Source organism: Pongo pygmaeus, chromosome 6 (assembly GCF_028885625.2).
Source record: "Pongo pygmaeus isolate AG05252 chromosome 6, NHGRI_mPonPyg2-v2.0_pri, whole genome shotgun sequence".
NCBI lineage: Eukaryota > Metazoa > Chordata > Mammalia > Primates > Hominidae > Pongo > Pongo pygmaeus.
The window spans coordinates 101,440,917-101,461,356 of NC_072379.2; the positions used below are offsets into that span (position 1 = coordinate 101,440,917).

The following is a 20,440-nucleotide window of genomic DNA, read 5'->3' on the forward strand; positions in this document are numbered from 1 at the left end:
AGAATAAGGCCCTTTCTTTTAATTGAAGCATTAGCAAATGGGTCTATCACATTTTCTAATAGTTTTGAGTCATGAATTAAGTCAACAGAAAGGTATTTGGTTGGAGAGAAATCATGCCAACACCATGTATGTCAAATTTGGTGCCATCTTACTTTGAACATCACTGGATTACATGAAATCATCACGGTTTCACCATATGAAATTCCAATCTAGATGGAATCAGTGCCAAAGATGATGTTATTAGAGAATTACATGTTACTAACATTTTTGAAAAATATAGAAATCAAATTGTGGTATGTGTGTGTGTAACCAAATGCTAGAGCAAATTGTTTTTCTGAAGAAGGGTTGTTATCCTCAAAAAGTCTAGTCACATACAGAAACCACAGTCTACAGAATGAAAGAGGATCCCAGAGAATATGAAGGTTGAGCTGTGTGTGGCAAAGAGGAGTTAAGATTTTGCCCTGAGGAATTGCTAAATGGGAGTCACCCTTTACTGAGATGTTTGAAAAGTAAGCTTGAGGGAAGATGAGAAAGTTTAATTTCAGACTTTAGTTCTAGGTACCTAATGGATATCCAAGTGGAGATGTGAAGGAGACAGTTGGATATATAAATGTGGATCATAGAAGGAAAACATCTGAGCTAGAGAGGAACAGCAGATAGATGGTATTTGAAGCCATAAGACTGGATACAATTCCCAAGGGAGAAACCAACTACAGAAGAGCAGAGGTCCGTGGACTGACTCCTACGGCAAGCACTGTTCAGAGCAAGCGGAGAGGAGGGACTAGCAACCGAAAATAAGAAGGGACAGCCAATGATGTGCAAGGAAAACCAGGCAAGCTTCCTGAGCCCTTAAATGCACAGGTTTGGTAACAGTTATTGGCCACACACAGGTCATCCTTTTCCCCCTTGCTTAGTTCCAGGTTTTATGGCTATGTTTAAAGATAAAGGATACCTTTCAACTGACTACTGAGTAAGTTTGGTTTTAACTGTATGTTGGTTACCCAATATTCCTAGAGCTAACCGCTTAGTAATGGAGAGTTGATAACAGGAATTTACTTTTAGTCTATTTTATATATAAAGAAAAAAGATCACTAATTATATTACTAATAAAATTTAACTTTATACCCTAAGTCAAGAAATTTCCCCTGAAATAATTTCCTAAATTATTTTAAGAGATTTCGAAATGATGAGCTTTTTTCCCATTAAAAAATAACTTCTTTTGTTAAATTCTCTTTCTCCCATGCTGTACAAGTCTGGGCTAACAATACACACTCACAGAATCACCCTACATCAGTAACTTATTTGCTAAGCTATAACTTTAGTGTGGAGGGCGATGTGTGGATTTAGTGAGAATTCTGATATGTTAGAGTTGGCAGTAGACCCTCTGTCTTTAATCTGCCTAGATTTAGCAGTATCTTTCTGAGTTTCTTCACAGATCAATTCTTCGCTGTTTCAACCATCTGGAAGATAACCCTGGAGGCAGGTCTGAAAGGCTTCTGAGTGACTGAGAGCTCACAGTCCAAGCACTTTAGTCCAGAAGGGAGATAAAAATGCCCCATAACCATGGGACAAAACAACTATGTATAAAGCAAGACAGTAGATCAGAGATCAATATGAGTAAATGGGAAAAGCAGAAGACTCCGAGCACTCTGGATCCACTAGGGTCTAGGCAGCTAGCCACACACAACTTGTAAATTCCTAAAAGGGTCAGTTTCATGATATACAACAATAGAATATATTCAAAATAAAGACCCTGATCACTTGAAAGGCAATGTACATATTATGTAATGCTTGAAATTCGTTTCCATCAAAACTAGTAATTTAAGTTTTAGTGCTTAAATATATGTAGGAAATCCACTCATCATTCCCTAGATAAATTAGATGTTGCCATATATGCAATTTTAGAGTATTGCTAAGTTAAGGACATCCTTAATCTGCTTATATTACACGAGGCAGCTACTATAACAGCATATATGCAAAGAGTGTTAAAGTGTTTAGAAGTCATGGGTAACTGGCTGGGTGCAGTGGCTCACGCCAGTTAAGGCTGAGGCGGGCGGATCACCTGAGGTCAGGAGTTTGAGACCAGCCTGGCCAACATGGCAAAACCCCATCTCTACTAAAAATACAAAAATTAGCCAGGCATAGTGGCTGGCACCTGTAATCCCAGCTACTTGGGAGGCTGAGGCAGGAGAATTGCTTGAACCCAGGAGACAGAGGTTGCAGTGAGCCGAGATCATGCTACTGCACTCCAGCCTGGGCAACAGAATGAGACTCCATCTCAAAAAAAAAAAAAAAAAAAAAAAAAAAAAAAAAGATGGCTGAATAGGGACAGCTCTGGTCTGCAGCTCCCAGTGAGATCTACACAGAAGGTGGGTGATTTCTGCATTTCCAACTGAGGTACCTGGTCCATCTCATTAGGGCTGGTTAGACAGTGGGTGCAGCCCACGGAGGGTGAGCCAAAGCAGGGTGGGGCATTGCCTCATCCGGGAAGCACAAGGGGTTGGGGAATTCTCTCCCCTACCCAAGGGAAGCCATGAGAGACTGTACCGGGAGGAACAGTGCACTCCAGCCCAGACACTGCACTTTTCCAATGGTGTTCGTAACCAGCAGACCAGGAGATTACCTCCAGTGCCTGCCCCACCAGGGCCCTGGGTTTCAAGCACAAAACTGGGTGGCAATTTGGGCAGACGCCAAACTAGCTGCGGGAGCTTTTTTTTTTTCCATACCCCAGTGGCACCTGTAATGCCAACAAAACAAAACCGTTCACTCCCCTGGAAAGGGGGCTGAAGCCATGGAGCCAAGGGGTCTGGCTCAGCGGGGCCCATCCCCACAGAGCCCAGGAAGCTAAGATCCACAGGCTTGAAATTTTCACTGCCAGCACAGCAGTCTGACCCTGACCTGGGACGCTTGAGCTTGGTAGGGGGAGAGGCGTCCGCCACTGCTGAAGCTTGATTAGGCAGTTTTCCCCTCACAGTGTAAACAAAGCCACTGGGAAGTTCAAAGTGAGCAGAGCCCACCACAGCTCAGCAAGGCCGCTGCAGCCAGACTGCCTCTCTAGACTTCTCTCTGGGCAGGGCATCTCTTAAAAAAAAAAAAAAGGCAGCACCCCAGTCAGGGACTTATAAATAAAACTCCCATCTCCCTGGGACAGAGCAACTGGGGGAAGGGGTGCTGTGGGCGCAGGTTCAGCAGACTTAAACGTCCCTGCCTGACAGCTCTGAAAAGAGCACTGGTTCTCCCAGCACAGCATTCGAGCTCTGATAAGGGACAGACTGCCTCCTCAAGTGGGTCCCTGACCCCTGTGTATCCTGGCTGAGAGACACCTCCCAGTAGGGGCCGACAGACATCTCATACAGGAGACCTCTGGCTGGCATCTGACGGGTGCCCTTCTGGGACAAAGCTTGCAGAGGAAGAAACAGGCAGCAATCTTTGCTGTTCTGCAGCCTCCGCTGTTGATACCCAGGCAAACAGGGTCTGGAGTGGACCTCCAGCAAACTCCAGCAGACCTGTAGCAGAGGGGCCTGTAAGAAGGAAAACTAACAAACAGAAAGGAATAGTACCAGCATCAACAAAAAGGACGTCCACTCATAGAGCCCATCTGAAGGTCACCAACATCAAAGACCAAAGGTAGATAAATCCAAAAAGATGGGGAGAAACTAGCACAAAAAGGCTGAAAACTCCAAAAACCAGAACACCTCCTCTCCTCCAAAGGATCACAACTCCTCACCAGCAAGGGAAGAAAACTGGGCACAGAATGAGTTTGATGAATTGACAGAAGCAGGCTTTAGAAGGTGGGTAATAACAAACCTCTCCGAGCTAAAGAATCGTATTCTAACCCAATGCAAGGAAGCTAAGAACCTTGAAAAAAGGTTAGACAAATTGCTAACTAGAAAAAAACAGTTTACAGAAGAACATAAATGACCTGATGGAGCTGAAAAACACAGCAAGAGAACTTCATTAAGCATATACAGTATCAACAGCCAAATCGATCAAGCAGAAGAAAGGATATCAGAGATTGAAGATCAACTCAATGAATTAAAGCGAGAAGACAAGATTAGAGAAAAAAGAGTGAAAAGAAATGAACAAAGACTCCAAGAAACATGGGACTATGTGAAAAGACCAAATCTACACATGACTGGTGTACCTAAAAGTGATGGGGAGAATGAAACCAAGTTGGAAAACACTCTTCAGAATATTATCCAGGAGAACTTCCCCAACCTAGCAAGACAGGGCAACATTCAAATTCAGGAAATACAGAGAACACCACAAAGATACTCCTCAAGAAGAGCAACCTCAAGAAACATAATCGTCAGATTCATCAAGGGTGAAATGAAGGAAAAAATGTAAAGGGCAACCAGAGAGAAACTTCAGGTTACCCATAAAGGGAAGCCCATCAGACTAGGTTACCCATAAAGGGAAGCCCATCAGACTAACACCAGATCTCTCAGCAGAAACCCTACAAGCCCAGAAGAGAGTAGGGGCCAATATTCAACATTCTTTTTTTTTTTTTTTTTTTGAGATGGAGTCTCGCTCTGTCACCCAGGCTGGAGTGCAGTGGTGCAATCTCGGCTCACTGCAACCTCCACCTCCCGGGTTCAAGCAATTCTCCAGCCTCAGCCTCCTGAGTAGCTGGGATCACAGGCGTGCGCCACAACATCCAGTTAATTTTTGCATCTTTAGTAGAGACGGGGTTTCACCATGTTGGTCAGGCTGGTCTCGAACTCCTGACCTCATGATCTGCCCGCCTCAGCCTCCCAAAGTGCTGGGATTACAGGCGTGAGCCACCATGCCCAGCTCAACATTCTTAAAAGAATTTTCAACGCAGAATTTCATATGCAGCCAAACTATAAAATCCTTTACAGACAAGCAAATGCTAAGAGATTTTTGTCACCACCAGGCCTGCCTTACAAGAGCTCCTGAAGGAAGCACTAAACATGGAAAGGAACAACCGGTATAAGCCACTGCAAAAACATACCAAATTGCAAAGACCATCAACACTATGAATAAACTGCATTAACTAACAAGCAAAATAACCAGCTAGCATCATAATGACAGGATCATATTCACACATAACAATATTAACCTTAAACGTAAATGGGTTAATGCCCCAATTAAAAGACACAGACTGGCAAATTGGATAAAGAGTCAAGACCCATCAGTGTGCTGTATTCAGAAGACCCATCTCATGTGCAAAGACACACATAGGCTCAAAATAAAGGGATGGAGGAATACTTACCAAGCAAATGGAAAGCAAAAAAAAAGCAGGGGTTGTAATCCTAGTCTCTGATAAAACAGATTTTAAACCAACAAGGATCAAAAAGAGACAAAGAAGGGCATTACATAATGGTAAAGGAACCAATGCAACAAGAGCTAACTATCCTAAATATACATGCACCCAATACAGGAGCACCCAGATTCATAAAGCAAGTTCTTAGAGACCTACAAAGAGACTTAGACTCCCACACAATAATAGTGGAAGACTTTAACACCGCATTGTCAATACTAGACAGATCAATGAGACAGAAAATTAACAAGGATATCCAGGAACTGAACTCAGCCCTGGACCAAGCAGACCTAACAGACATCTACAGAACTCTCCACCCCCAAATCAACAGAATATACATTGTTCCCAGAACCACATCGCACTTATTCTAAAACTGACCACATAATTGGAAGTAAAACACTCCTCAACAAATGCAAAAGAAAGGAAATCATAACAGTCTCTCAGACCACATGCAGTCAAATTAGAACTCAGGATTAAGAAACTCAAAACCACACAACTGCATGGAAACTGAAAAACCTGCTTCTGAACAACCTGCTCCTCAATGACTATGGGTAAATAACAAAAGGCAGAAATAAAGATGTTCTTTGAAACCAATGAGGACAAAGACACAATGTACCAGAATCTCTGGGACACATTTAAAGCAGTGTGTAGAGGAAATTTATAGCATTAAATGCCCACAAGAGAAAGCGGGAAAGATCTAAAATCGACACCCTAACATCACAACTAAACTAGAGAAGCAAGAGCAAACAAACTCAAAAGCGAGCAGAGACGACAAGAAATAACTAAGATCAGAGCAGAACTGAAGGAGACAGAGATGCGAAAAATCCTTCAAAAAAATCAATGAATCCAGGAGCTGGATTCATTAGCCAGACTAATAAAGAACAAAAGAGAGAAGAATCAAATAAACGCAATAAAAAATGATAAAGGAGATATCACCACTGATCCCACAGAAATACAAACTACCATCAGAGAATACTATCAACACCTCTACGCAAATAAAGTGGAAAATCTAGAAGAAATGGATAAATTCCTGGACACATACACCATCCTAAGACTAAACCAGGAAGAAGTCAAATTCCTGAATAGGCCAATAACAAGTTCTGAAATTGAGGCAGCAATTAATAGCCTACCAACCAAAAAAAGTCCAGGACCAGACGGATTCACAGCCAAATTCTACCAGAGGTACAAAGAGGAGCTGGTACCATTCCTTCTAAAACTATTCCAAACAATAGAAAAAGAGGGAATCCTCCCTAACTCATTTTATGAGGCCACCATCATCCTGATACCACATCCTGATACCAAAACCTGGCAGAGATACCAAAACCTGGCAGAGACACAACAAAAAAAAAGCGAAAATTTCAGGCCAATATCGCTGATGAACATCGATGCGAAAATCCTCAGTAATGGCAAACCGAACCCAGCAGCACATCAAAAAGCTTATTCACCATGATCAAGTCAGCTTCATACCTGGGATGCAAGGCTGGTTCAACATACGCAACTCAATAAATGTAATCCATCACATAAACAGAACCAATAACAAAAACCACATGATTGTCTCAATAGAAGCAGAAAAGGCCTTCGACAAAATTCAACAGCCCTTCAAGTTATTCAATAAACTAGGTATTAATGGAACATATCTCAAAATAATAAGAGCTATTTATGACAAACCCACAGTCAATATCATACTAAATGGGCAAAAACTGGAAGCATTCCCTTTGAAAACCAGCACAAGACAAGGATGCCCTCTCTCACCACTCCTATTCAACATAGTATTGGAAGTTCTGGCCAGGGCAATCAGGCAAGAGAAAGAAATAAAGCATATTCAATTAGGAAAAGAGGAAGTCAAATTGTCTCTGTTTGCAGATGACATGATTGTATATTTAGAAAAACCCATCATCTCAACCCCAAATCTCCTTAAGCTGATAAGCAACTTCAGCAAAGTCTCAGGATACAAAAATCAATGTATCACAAGCATTCCTATACAGAATCAAAAATCACAAGCAAACTCAAAAGCGAGCAGAAGACCAATAACAGGCAAAGAGTCAAATCATGAGTGAACTCCCATTCTCAATTGCTACGAAGAGAATAAAATACCTAGGAATACAACTTACAAGGGATGTGAAGGACCTCTTCAGGAAGAACTACAAACCACTGCTCAAGGAAATAAGAGAGGACACAAACAAATGGAAAAACATTCCATGCTCATGGATAGGAAGAATCAATATTGTGAAAATGCTCATACTGCCCAAAGTAATTTATAGAGTCAATGCTACCCCCATCAAGCTACCATTGACTTTCTTCACAGAACTGGAAAAAACTACTTTAAATTTCATATGGAACAAAAAAAGAGCCCACATAGCCAAGACAATCCTAAGCAAAAAGAACAAAGCTGGAGGTATCATGCTACCTGACTTCAAACTATACTACAAGGTTACAGTAACCAAAACAAAATGGTACTGGTACCAAAACAGATATATAGACCAATGGAACAGAACAGAGGCCTCCGAAGTAACACCACACATCTACAACCATCTGATCTTTGACAAACCTGACAAATACAAGCAATGGGGAAAGGATTCCCTATTTAATAAATGGTGTTTGGAAAACTGGCTAGCCATATGCAGAAAGCTGGAACTGGATCCCTTCCTTACACCTTATACAAAAATTAATTCAAGATGGATTAAAGACTTAAACATAAGACCTAAAACCATAAAAACCCTAGAAGAAAACCCAGGCAATACCATTCAGGACATGGGCATGGGCAAAGACTTCATGACTAAAATACCAAAAGCAATGGCAACAAAAGCCAAAATAGACAAATGGGATCTAATTAAACTAAAGAGCTTCTGCACAGCAAAAGAAACTATCAGCAGAATGAACAGGCAGCCTACAGAATGGGAGAAAATTTTTGCAATCTATCCATCTGACAAAGGGCTAATAACCAAAATCTACAAAGAACTTAAACAAATTTACAGGAAAAAAACAAACAACCCCATCAAAAAGTGGGCAAAGGATATGAACAGACACTTCTCAAAAGAAGACATTTATGCAGCCAACAAACATATGAAAAAAAAAACTCATCATCACTGGTCATTAGAGAAATGCAAATCAAAACCATATTGAGATACCATCTTATGCCAGTTAGAATGGTGATCATTAAAAAGTCAAGAAACAGATGCTGGAGTGGATGTGGAGAAATAGGAATACTTTTACACTGTTGGTGGGAGTGTAAATTAGTTCAACCATTGTGGAAGACACTGTGGCGATTCCTCAAGGATCTGGAACCAGAAATACCATTTGACGCAGCAATCCCATCACTGGGTATATACCCAGAGGATTATAAATCATTCTACTATAAAGACTCATGCACACGTTATGTTTATTGAGGCACTGTTCACAATAGCTAAGACTTGGAACCAACCCAAATGCCCATCAATGATAGACTGGATCAAGAAAATGTGGCACATATACACCATGGAATACTATGCAGCCATAGAAAAGGATGAGTTCATGTCCTTTGCAGGGACATGGATGAAGCTGGAAACCATCATTCTCAGCAAACTAACACAAGAACAGAAAACCAAACACCGCATGTTCTCACTCATAAGAGGGAGTTGAACAATGAGAACACATGGACACAGAGAGGGGAACATCACACACTGGGGCTTGTCAGGGGGTGGGGGGCTACGGGAGGGATAGCATTAGGAGAAATACCTAATGTAGATGACGGGTTGATGGGTGCAGCAAACCACCATGGCACGTGTATACCTATGTAACAAACCTGTACATTCTGCACATGTATCCCAGAACTTAAAGTATAATAAAAAAAAAGAAGTAATGGGTAACATAGCCTCTCTGAAGATTATATCTGCTTTATAATTCAACTCATAGTTATGAGGTTTATTCTACATCAAAACATGAACAGATTCCAAATTGCTGAAAGCTAAATGAGTTTTTATTAACATTCTCATTAAGAAATAAAGATGGAGGTTAGGTTTGTAACAGGAATAATTCTTGAAGGCTGAATAACACAATAATTCTCGAAGACAGGTTTTTTAATCCTGAATAACACAATAATTCTCGAAGACAGGTTTATTAATCCTCTGTCATCTTCCCCATCTCAGTAAAGAGCACAACTGTCTAACCAGCTATTGAAGCTAAAAATCTAGCAGTCAACCTTGATTCCTTTCTTTGCATAGGTTTAATAAAATACCATTACTTCATCTAAGTCACATATATATGGAATATACATATGGAATATGTGCGTACACACACACATATATAGATGGAATAAGAAATTGTCACTAAATATAGTGGTATGGCACTGGAAACCAGTCTCAAACTTCTCCCTTCTCCAAATACACACCTACACACCCACATTTATATTCTCATTTATCCTCCCCACAACCCTATGGTTAGTCATTATTCTATTCCTTCTCCCAACAGTGGCTAAGAATTGCTGCATTGTGGCTCAGGGTTGCTACCTCATGGCATGGGAATTTTGATTAGGGAGTGGGGGAATGGGCAGGCAGTGTACTAGGTAATTCTGGAACAGACTGCATCTTTGGGAGAGGGCAGGCCATAAATGAGACAGAGGAGTAACTAAAACCGCAAGAAAACACTGAGTTCCTGCAGAGAGGCTCTGGGATGTGGAAGATGCCACAGAAAGTAAAGAAGCCAAGTCCTAATCACACTTTTTTTTTTCTAAAGACAGAGTCTCACTTTTTTTTTTTTTTTTTAAGACAGAGTCTCACTTTTTTTTTTGTTTGTTTTTCGAGACAGAGTTTCACTCTTTCACCCAGGCTGGAAGAAAGTGCCATGATCTCGGCTCACTGCAACCTCTGTCTCCCAGGTTCAAGTTATTCTCCTGCCTCAGCCTCCCGAGTAGCTGGAATTATAGGCGCCTGCCACCACGCCCAGCTAATTTTATTAGAGATGGGTTTTCATCATGTTGGCCAGGCTGGTCTCGAACTCCTGACCTCAGGTGATACACCCGCCTCAGACTCCCAAAGTGCTGGGATTACAGGTGTGAGCCACAGGTGCCCAGCCAAATCTCACTCTTTTGCCCAGGCTGGAGTATAGTGGCACGATCTCGACTTACTGCAACTTCCACTTCCTGGGTTCAGGCGATTCTCCTGCCTCAGCCTCCCGAGTAGCTGGGATTACAGGCACGCACCACCACGCCTGGCTATTTTGTATTTTTAGTAGAGCCGGGGTTTCACCATGTTGGCCAGGCTGGTCTCGAACTCCTGACCTCAAGTGATCCACCTGCCTCAGCCTCCCAAAGTGCTGGGATTACAGGTGTGAGCCACCGTGCCAGGCCTAACCATACATTTCTAAGTTTTGTTTAGAGAAGACCTTGGATCCAGGAAAGGAGAGAAAGCTTTATACTATCCTCTGCTTGATCCCAGAACCCAGGCTAGTGGCAGAGTTCTAGGGTCCATCTGCCTTAAGGAAAAATTAGCTCTTCTGTTTTAATCTAGGAATAAAATCACATTTATCCCTATGCCTGGCACATAGCAGACACTGAGTCAATGTTTACTGAATATATTTCTAGAAAGTTCCACACTAGCGTTACTTCTCCCTATTGCCCTCCACTCTCCTGCTGAACTGATTCAAGTATTCCCCACACTAGCTGCCTCTGAGCCTATGCTCTGCCCTTTCCTCTGAAAATGCCTTCGTCCCTGCTCTCTCAGAGCCAAGTTCAAATGTCACTTATTCCATCACGCCCTCTCTGATCCCTGCCATCAGCAAACATCCTGATTCTGAGACCATCTCATCTGTTCCACATTACAGCACTTTCCCCTTCTAACATCTGTATCACATACATGACTTCTGTCTTCTGCTAGCATGAGAGCCTCCTTGAGGGGTAAGACATGATGGCTTGCTTTTCTCATCTCCAGACCACATACAGATTTTTGGTTATACAAATACAAGCTTTACTAACTTCAGAAATAAGCCAAAAGAAAACACAATGAGGTTGTGTTTTTTTTTCTGGCTGTATATGTGTGTATTGTTCTACTAATTAGTATGATTTACCACCCTAATTCATGCAGTGACTGTGATGACTGTGCAGTATCTGATTGCAGAGTCTTGGGTCTGAAAACTAAGGAACAGTGACGCCTGAATCCTATCATTGGTCAAACACACAAAGTTATTTTTATTGCAATCAAACTTACCTCATTTGCTAAGGCAAAAGTTCCCCAGTGAATTGCCATAGATTTCTTTGTTTGGACATCAATGTGAATCCTTACAGCTTCTTCTGGGTCTACATGCTGGTATTTCATAAACCACCTGATGAAACATGGCAATTTCTTAATTCTGACCTTTGAGATATACACTAAATTCTAAAATCTGTTTCACTTAACCAAACTTTAAGATTCTGCACAGGACTATGGATATTGAGAATTAAGAACCACTGGGATAAAACATGCAATTTTGGGGAGGATGAGCTAAAAACCAAGTCTGAAGGCCAGGTCAAGGCTAGATTGTAAAAACAAAACAAATTTTGCACAGGAATAAGTCACAGGAGGCAAAACCATCTCCCTTTAGTACACTTTCTGCTGAAAAATAAAACAAGCAAAAGTCTTTTTTGTACAAATTGCTATAAAATAAGTAAGTCTCAAGCAAACTCCCCTCTGAATAGTGAGATTTTTGTTTCATGTATATTTTGATTTTACTGCATCTATCTGAAGATACAACTTACTGATGATGCAGGGGAGGCGAGCCCCAAAATTGAGGCTTAGCCCAGGAGGGTTTTTGGCCTCACAAACGAAATAATTATAATTCAAGGGCAAGCCAGTGGTGTTGGCCAACAATTTTTATTAAATGATACTGCTCCTTGCGGAGCAGTGCTAAGTTATAGGCAGTAAGTGCACTCAGAGTTGGCAACATATGAGGGCTTGGTAACTGTATTTACACTCACTTATACCCACTTTTAATTATATGTAAATTAGGGAATGGGTTAATGCAAATTGCAGGGCAGATTATTTAGAACTTTCTAGGAATGGGGTGGTAACTTCTTGGTCATTGCCATGGAAAGGGGCAGTAACTTCTAGGTTGTTGCCATGGCCATTTGTAAACTATCATGGTGATGGTGGGAGTGTCTTAGGCTAATAAGCAATGAGGGCAGCTAGGGATCACTTTTGTCACCATCTGCTGGTTTTTGCCAGTTTTTTCTTTTTTTCTTTTTTTTTTTCTGAGATGAGTCTCACTCTGTCGCCCAGGCTAGAGTGCAGTGCTGCAATCCCAGCTCACTGCAACCTCCGTCTCCTGGGCTCAAGCAATTCTTCTGCTTCAACCTCCCGAGTAGCTGGGACTATAGGCACGTACCACCTCTCCTGGCTAATTTTTTGTATTTTTAGTAGAGACAGGGTTTCACCGTGTTAGCCAGGATGGTACCGATCTCCTGACCTTGTGATCCGCCTGCCTCCACATCCCAAAGTGCTGGGATCACAAGCGTGAGCCACCACGCCCAGCTGCCAGTTTTTTTACTTTATCAATTGAGACTGGGAAATAAGTCCTGCCTCACTGTTACCTTTAGAAGTAGATATTTTACAGTCCTGGATATGAATCAAAGAAACTGAATAATTGGTAAAGAAATAAAAACCAAAGCTCCAATTACAAAAGAATTTGTATGTCCTGCTGATACAAATTTGTAAAAACTTGCTAAAAATAAACAAAAACTAGTACATAAAATTTAAAGACCAGGAGCCAAATATCCAATTACTATTCAAGAAATTTTATTTAATCATAAAACTGAACAATGAGGTGTTCGGTTTGGCAAGAAGATCAGACTAATGGGTAAATGATTAAGGAAATAATGAAAGGCTGCCTAATGTCTCGGGAAGAGCGAGGGCTCAGGAGGCAGAAGGCTTGGGTGTGAATCCCAGCCTTGCAGTTCTTAGAATGCCTTTGGAAAGCCTGTTCAACTTCTCTGAGCTGCTATTCCTTTGTCTGTGAAATATAAATTTTACCCCACTATGTGAGGGTATTGTGAGGATTAAACAAGACAAGGCTTAGGAAAGCATAAAGAACATCATCTACTTTCATAGAATTCTCCCAAAACAGTAAACAAAACCAACACTTTCAGAAGAAAGACGTATTATTCCTGATATAAAGGAGAAAGTGTACTGTCTACAAGCAAATCCTTTGCCTTCCAAGCCATCAGTTTCAAGGAGGAAGAACAACACTGTGTTCACATTATTTATATCCTAGTCTGCCAGTGACAACTAACACTACAGTGAAGACCAACAGACATGGATTCAGCACAGGAGCTTCCACACTTTACAGAAGACATCATGGAGAAGTTTATCCATCTGCAACAGATATTTACTGTTAGGAGTTGCTGGGTCCTACAGAAGGCTGAAAACAAAGCCACTGTGTTCTCCTCAACAGCAAATGAGAGCAGCACTGTTCTGCCATATCTCCTGACTCTTGGAATTCAGGGAAAGATGAAAACGGTTTTTGGTGTTTCTCTCTTGATTTTTTTTAAATCCTAATGCAAATCAAAGGGATAGATATATTCCTTTCCACCTGAAATAGATTTAAATTTTTTACTGTGATATAACAATTAAAATAAAAACTTAAAATCTTAACTGACTTGGATAGAATACCTGGTGACAGGAGATTCCCTAAAGTAAGAATGAAACATTCCAAGCATATTACTGAAAGTTGTTTTCGGTGTAAACATCTTAAATTTATAGAGCACTCTCAAGCGTTATTCAATATCTTATTTCTAAAGCTGTTAATAGTAACCAAAGAAACAGACTACACATTAGAGGCTACCACAATTTAACTCTCTTAGGGCAAATAATGGCCTCCTTGTCTTTTTCTCATCTTAGTTGTTTCCTGTTTGCCTGCAATGCAAGCAGGAAAGGGGGATTATGTGAGTAAATTTGGTTGTACACATTTTATCATCACAAATATATGTGACAAATTTATATATTACTACATATGAAAACTTATTTTCATAACAAATAAAAGATGTTCTAATCTATTAAGAACATACATCAGGCCGGGCATTGTGGCTCACGCCTGTAATCCTACCACTTTGGGAGGCTGAGACAGGCAGATCACCTGAGGTCAGGATTCGAAACCAGTCTAGCCAACATGGTGAAACCGTGTCTCTACTAAAAACACACATAAAAAAACTATCCAGGCATGGCGGCAGGTGCCTGTATTCCCAGCTACTTGGGAGGTTGAGGCAGGAGAATCACTTGAACCCAGAGACAGAGGTTGCAGTGAGCCGAGATCGCACCACTGCACTCCAACCTGGGCAACAGAGTGAGACTCCATCTCAAACAACCAACCAAAAAAGGAACATACATCGAGTAAAGACCAATTTTATGTTACAAACACATAATTGATTTGTAACAGTTCTAAAAATATAAATTGACAGGTTTTGAGAGGTTTCATTAGAATTATAACTATTTAATTAGAAAAGTAAAATTCAAGCACCAATACTGATTTGTAATCATTTTAATAATTATCAAGAACCAAAAAAGGGTAAAAATATCTAGCCCCTCCAAATAAGGAAACTAGCAAAAAACAAAAAGGGATAAATAAGCATTAGTAAATAAAAATAGGGACAAAATCGTCTTAGTGAATGTAAAAATTTAGCAAATAACAAAATCAGATGAAAACAAAAGATTAGATTCATTCAATTCATCTATGTATTAGAGAAATACTTGTTCTTCCGCTTATGGAATTACCTAAACAAAATGTTTTTGTATGTATCTGTCCATGCATTATATAATAAAATATTTTTTAAATTATCCATTGCTTTGTTACTATTAGTGTTTTGTTTTCTCTTTATTTGCACATATAAACCAGAGTTGACTGAAATCTAAATTCTTTGAAATCACTTCTCTTTTCCCTAAACAGAGAATATTAAGGAAAACAAAGACAGTGGATGAGTCTCCTAGGTGTCCAATGAGAGTGTGACCTTTCGCTGCTCTGAAATAGGTCAATAGTATGTCAAGGTTGAAGGATGAGTGGTGAGTAGTACAATAACACCATGACCAGATTAACTTCAGTCCCTCACCAGAGACTAATGCTATAGGCCAATTCCTTGCTTTTTCTCTTTGCTAAACGTAGGAGAGCTATAGGACAGGGGATTGGGGCACTCAAGTTATGGAGCAAAAAGTGGTTATATAAAGAAAGTATTCTCCATGTGAAAGAACAAGAGTAGGTTTTATTACTGGCTCACCAGTTTAGTTGAATGGTATGTGAACTTCTGGCTAGGTAAAGTAATTCTTTAAACCTTGATCCCTTTCTTATGGTAACATCATCCCTGATTTTGAGTAATTTTTTTAACTCATACGACTATAATTAAAATATTTTAATTCTCACCACAAAAACATAAGTATGTGAGATAATGCACATGTAAAATAGTTTTAGTCATTCCACAATGCATACATATATCAAAACATCATGTTGCACATCATATACACAATTTTTACTTGTCAATTTAAAAAATATTTAATTTAAAATATTTAAAAATAAAATCTAATTGAATCTGACCTACCAACCCCCAATCATGTATAACAAAGTCCACCATTAAAATCATAAATTACAGTGTCACAAAAATCATAATTGCTTTACTTTTAAATTCAGTTAATTTATCACGTAGCAGGAATGTTTTCTTTGGAAGTCTACATACCTTGGTTCATAAGCTCCGATGGGAATAGCTGCAAGGTCAAAAGGTCCAAATCTTTTTCCTATCTCTTCAAAAGCAGGGCAATAACCAGTATCTCCTGCAAAAAAAAATCTATTCCAAGGCCCCAAGACAGACCAGCTGCCCCATAGCACCTTGTTGTCATCCATTAGAGTCCTTTTACACCAGTGCTGGGAAGGTGTAAAAACAAAGGTGACCTTATCATGTCCGGGGACACAATTCTCCTCCCACCAGTCCAACTCAATCACATTCTCACAGCCACATTTTTGCATCCAGTCAAGGAGACCCAAAGGCACAAACCATCTCAACTCATTACCAAATCGCTCATTCAAAGCAATGACAGAATTGTAGTCCAGATGGTCATAGTGGTTGTGACTGATAAGGACCGCATCTATTGGAGGGAGTTCACTTATTGTGCACGGGGAACGACGAAATCGCTTTGGACCCATGTACTGCGATGGTGAAGCACGAGAGCTAAAGATGGGATCCGTGAGAAATATGAGCTCATCCATTTCCACCATTACCGTGGCATGTCCCAGCCATGTGACTCTTAAGCCAGCTTCCCTCACTCCAGCTTCTTCAGGGTTAGTGATAAAATATGGCTTAAGCACTGGGAGTTCTTTGTCAAGTTCCTTTGTGTATAAAGAAAGCAAGACAAAAGAGTAGTTAGAAAAAAAAGTATTATATCATCATAGTCCACATTTTGACCTAAATAATGGCAAGAAGAGCTATTTTCAGAGAACTACAGTCATTCAATAAACTTGCTACACTTTTGCTTTTTTCTTGAAAATGCATACTTCTTTCTGAATCTGACTTAATAATCATGATAATATGGTAATCTTCTTCCTCCCAAATGCAAAAGAGAAAATTAAATTTAAAACTTTGAGTGCTGCTAAATGTATTAATTTTTTAAAGGTTCTCTTCAGTAGTGCCAGAAGTAGACTGGCCTAGATGCAGTCATTTTTCTATTGCCATTCTACTCAGCTGATGTATTTGCTGCTAAAAACTGCCTTAAAAGCAGGTCAGTCCCTGGAAATAGTAAAGAAAGCTTATGACCATTTATTTGTAGCTCTTGGCTCTCAGACATGAATCATGAATCTGATATTTTTCTTTTTCTTTTTTTTTTTTTGTCTGAGACAGGCTCTCGCTCTGTTACCCAGGCTGGGGTGCAGTGGCATAATCAGAGCTCTCTACAGCCACAACCTCCCAGGGTCAAGTGATCATCCCACCTCAACCTCTCTGCTGGGATCACAGGCACACAGCACCACCATATCTAGCTAATTTTTTATTTTTTGTAGAGATAGGGTCTCATTATGTTGCCCAGATTGGTCTTGAACTCCTGGGCTCAAGCAATCATCCCGTCTTGCCCTCCCAAAGTGCTGGTATTATAGGCATGAGCCACTGTGCCTGGCCTGAATCTCACTTTCTGAGTACCTATAATTCAAAATGGAGCGCTGTGATGATTCCTGGACAAATCACAGTCATAAATTGTTTTCCTCATTCCTTACCTTTCTGATTTTCTACCATTAATCAAACCAACGTGAATATGATCCCTTCCTGTGAGAAGCTGATCACTGAGATAAGGGGGGCCGTAAATGGATATAAAACAATAACTATAACAAAGCGTGAAGAGTATTATTCCTTGGTTATTCTACATTTTATACTTGGATTAAGCTAGGCCAACAAAAAGTTGTAAGGTTGCAGCATCACAATCCTGGCTTTTATAAAGCTCTTTTACTGAATTGTGCTCTGGTACCATGCTATATAGTTGCATGGAGGTCTCTCATAGGAAGCCACCTCATGAAACTCGCCATGTATGTGTTCAGGCTGCAGACTTGGTACCACCTCCACCTTCCTACTTACCCCAGAAACATTTCTCTCCCATCTCGTTTCAGGAAAAACTCTCCTTCTCCAGAGCACCTGGCTTTGTCATTTCTGTCACTGGGAAAACTCTTAAGATTTCATGCTACTTCTCTCTTTAACTAGGAAGTTCAGAGGAAAAGCTGAGGCCACCTGCAGCAATGTGCAGCACATGATGGAATGTGTATTTCTATATTAACTTTATTCTTGGCTTTATTTTTCTAGTCTAATAGTCCATTTTGCTCCTAGACTGGCTAGGTATAGTAATTCTATACCTCATCCATTTCTTTTTTTACTGCTTTATGTATGTTTGCAAGTTGCCACTAAATCAACTTTGAAAGGGTGTGGTACTGGAGAAGTAGTTAAAATACAGGTCATGTTATAGCCTGATAAGAAGGAATGAAGAGCCCAGTTGCCAAAGGCATCACAGACACAGTGACTTGTGTGAGTTCCTGAAGAATGATGAGAAACTCATGATGCAGAGAAAAGGAAGAAGGGCATTTCAAGTAGAGAAACTACCCAAGCAAAGGTACAGAGCCAAACAGGAATGTGGTGTTTGAGGGCAGGGGACAAACTAAATCTATAAAGATGGGAACACAGTAAGAGCCTTGAGTGTCACGCTTCACTCTAAGACAATGAGGAAGCACCTTTTTTTTTTTTTTTTTTTTGTAGAGACAGGGTGGGTTTTGCCATGTTGCCCAGGCTGGCGTCGAACTCCTGGGCTGAAGCGATCTGCTTCCCAAAATGCTAGGATTACAGGTGTGAGCCACCATGCCAGGCCTAGGAAGTATCTTTTTGCCCTCACACGTGCACACACACGTACACATGCATGCATGTGCACACGCGTGTGCACACACACACATACACACAGACATGACCCAATTATGTTTAGATAAAACAATTCTAGAGTCCAAATGATGGCATGGAGAGTGTCACAACAGTTGCCAGGATATGAAGAGATGAGGACCTGAGCAAAGGATACACCGGTAGACACAGACAAGAGAGGGCAGATGGGGAGATGCTGGTGAAGGGAAACTGAGAGGTCAATGGGAGAGTGAGTCTGAATGGGAAGAAGGCCTGGACAGGAAGAGAAGGAGCAGCACAGGTGGAGGACAAAAAGGTTTCTCTTAGCCACTCTAACCTTTAGTTTCCTCATCTGGAAAACGGGTGTAATAATTGTACCTAGCTTCATTCCTGTGAGGACAGAATTAGGAGTGGCTGGGACATAATAAGCACTCTACAAGTAGCCCAAAAGAAAAAGCAAGCAAGTTCCAACCCTTTTGCATTTCTGTGGAGCTACTAACCTAGTTAAGATGCTAAGAAATATTCAGACATTCAAAGCTCTCCAGATTGCTCAACTATCTGCCTGTCAACTCAATCCATGCACAAAAGCCACCTCAAAAACAGCCAACTTAAGGTATAACTTAAGTCTCCTCTGCTGCAAAATCTCCACTGGCTCTCTACTGCCTGACAAAGTCTGTCTCACCTCCTCAGCCCAGCAATGAGCTGCCCAGGGACTGCCCCAATTCTATCGGGCTGTTTCATGCTCCTCTTCCACATGTGCTGTGCCCCACCTACATGGATACTGCTTCCCACTCCTAGACTGAGCTCAAGAACCCTGCACGGTACTCATCCCATTTCTCAGGTTAAATTACCTTCCCCCTTATCCCTTTGGGCCATCTCTTGAGTCCCACAGCTAGAAGCACTCACTCCTGCCTCTCAAGTTCCATGTCCCCCTATTCACACATCTCCTCTGGATATTCTGGTTATATGTACACAGAATTTATCCCATGTCTTATGAAAGGTGGAATCATTCAGTGCTCAGTTTGATTAATGAAACACAGCATGTGCTCAACAAAATTTGTTGAATGGATGAGTAAATGAATGAATGTCAACTTTCAATCAGTTCTTAAATTTGGTAGTTAGGGTTAGAGAACAATGACATATGCCAAGAGGTATACTTATCCAGAATTAATGAGGAAAGGGAGACGGAATGAATATAAACTGAGTACCTACTACGTACTCGTACTTGGCATCATATCGGGCACATAATGATGATGAACTACCTAATGTATCAAGTACTTTAGCATAACACAAAACAAAATACTATTAACAATAGCTACTGTTTATGAAGTGCTTATTATGTGCTAGACACTGTACTAACTGCTACTGGCTACGACCACAACACTGGAAGTAGGTCCTATAAACCAGCTCCATTCTACAGGTAAGAACACAATGAATTAGGGAAGTTACAGCACTCAGGCGAGGTCACCCAGCCAGACCCACTGTAGTAAACCATACTTCCTCTCATTAAATCTCATTTAATAACATGTTTTTGTAAAAAGTAACAGCCTGGGGTCTAGGTTGGGAGAATAAGGGGATATGAATTTCAAAAGGACACAAGGAAACTTTTGGGGATAATATATATGTTCATTATCTTGATTGTGGTGATCTTTTCATGGGTATATACGTATGTCAAAACTCATTAAATTATGCATTTTAAATATGTGAAGCCTATATCATGTTAATAAAACTATTTTTAAAAGTTTGAGGCTGGTGCTGTGGTACATGCCTGTAATCCCAACACTTCAGGAGGCCTAGGCTAGAAGACTGTTTGA

At 40.6% G+C, this 20,440-nt stretch overlaps 1 protein-coding gene across 8 annotated transcripts in view; it reads right to left on the reverse strand.

Moving 5' to 3' along the window:
* NAPEPLD (N-acyl phosphatidylethanolamine phospholipase D) overlaps window positions 1–20,440 on the reverse strand; it is an 83,728-nt gene that overhangs the window by 23,106 nt on the left and 40,182 nt on the right. For all 8 annotated transcript variants that reach the window (XR_008503633.2, XR_008503632.2, XM_054494962.2 and 5 more), the window contains 2 exons: window positions 15,948–16,594; window positions 11,464–11,578 (listed from right to left, as the gene is read on the reverse strand). Coding sequence is in view for 6 of the 8 variants with exons in the window: in XM_054494962.2 (XP_054350937.1) it covers window positions 11,464–11,578; window positions 15,948–16,594 (762 nt within the window). In the remaining 2 variants the exon portion in view is untranslated. The remainder of the gene's footprint in view (window positions 1–11,463; window positions 11,579–15,947; window positions 16,595–20,440) is intronic.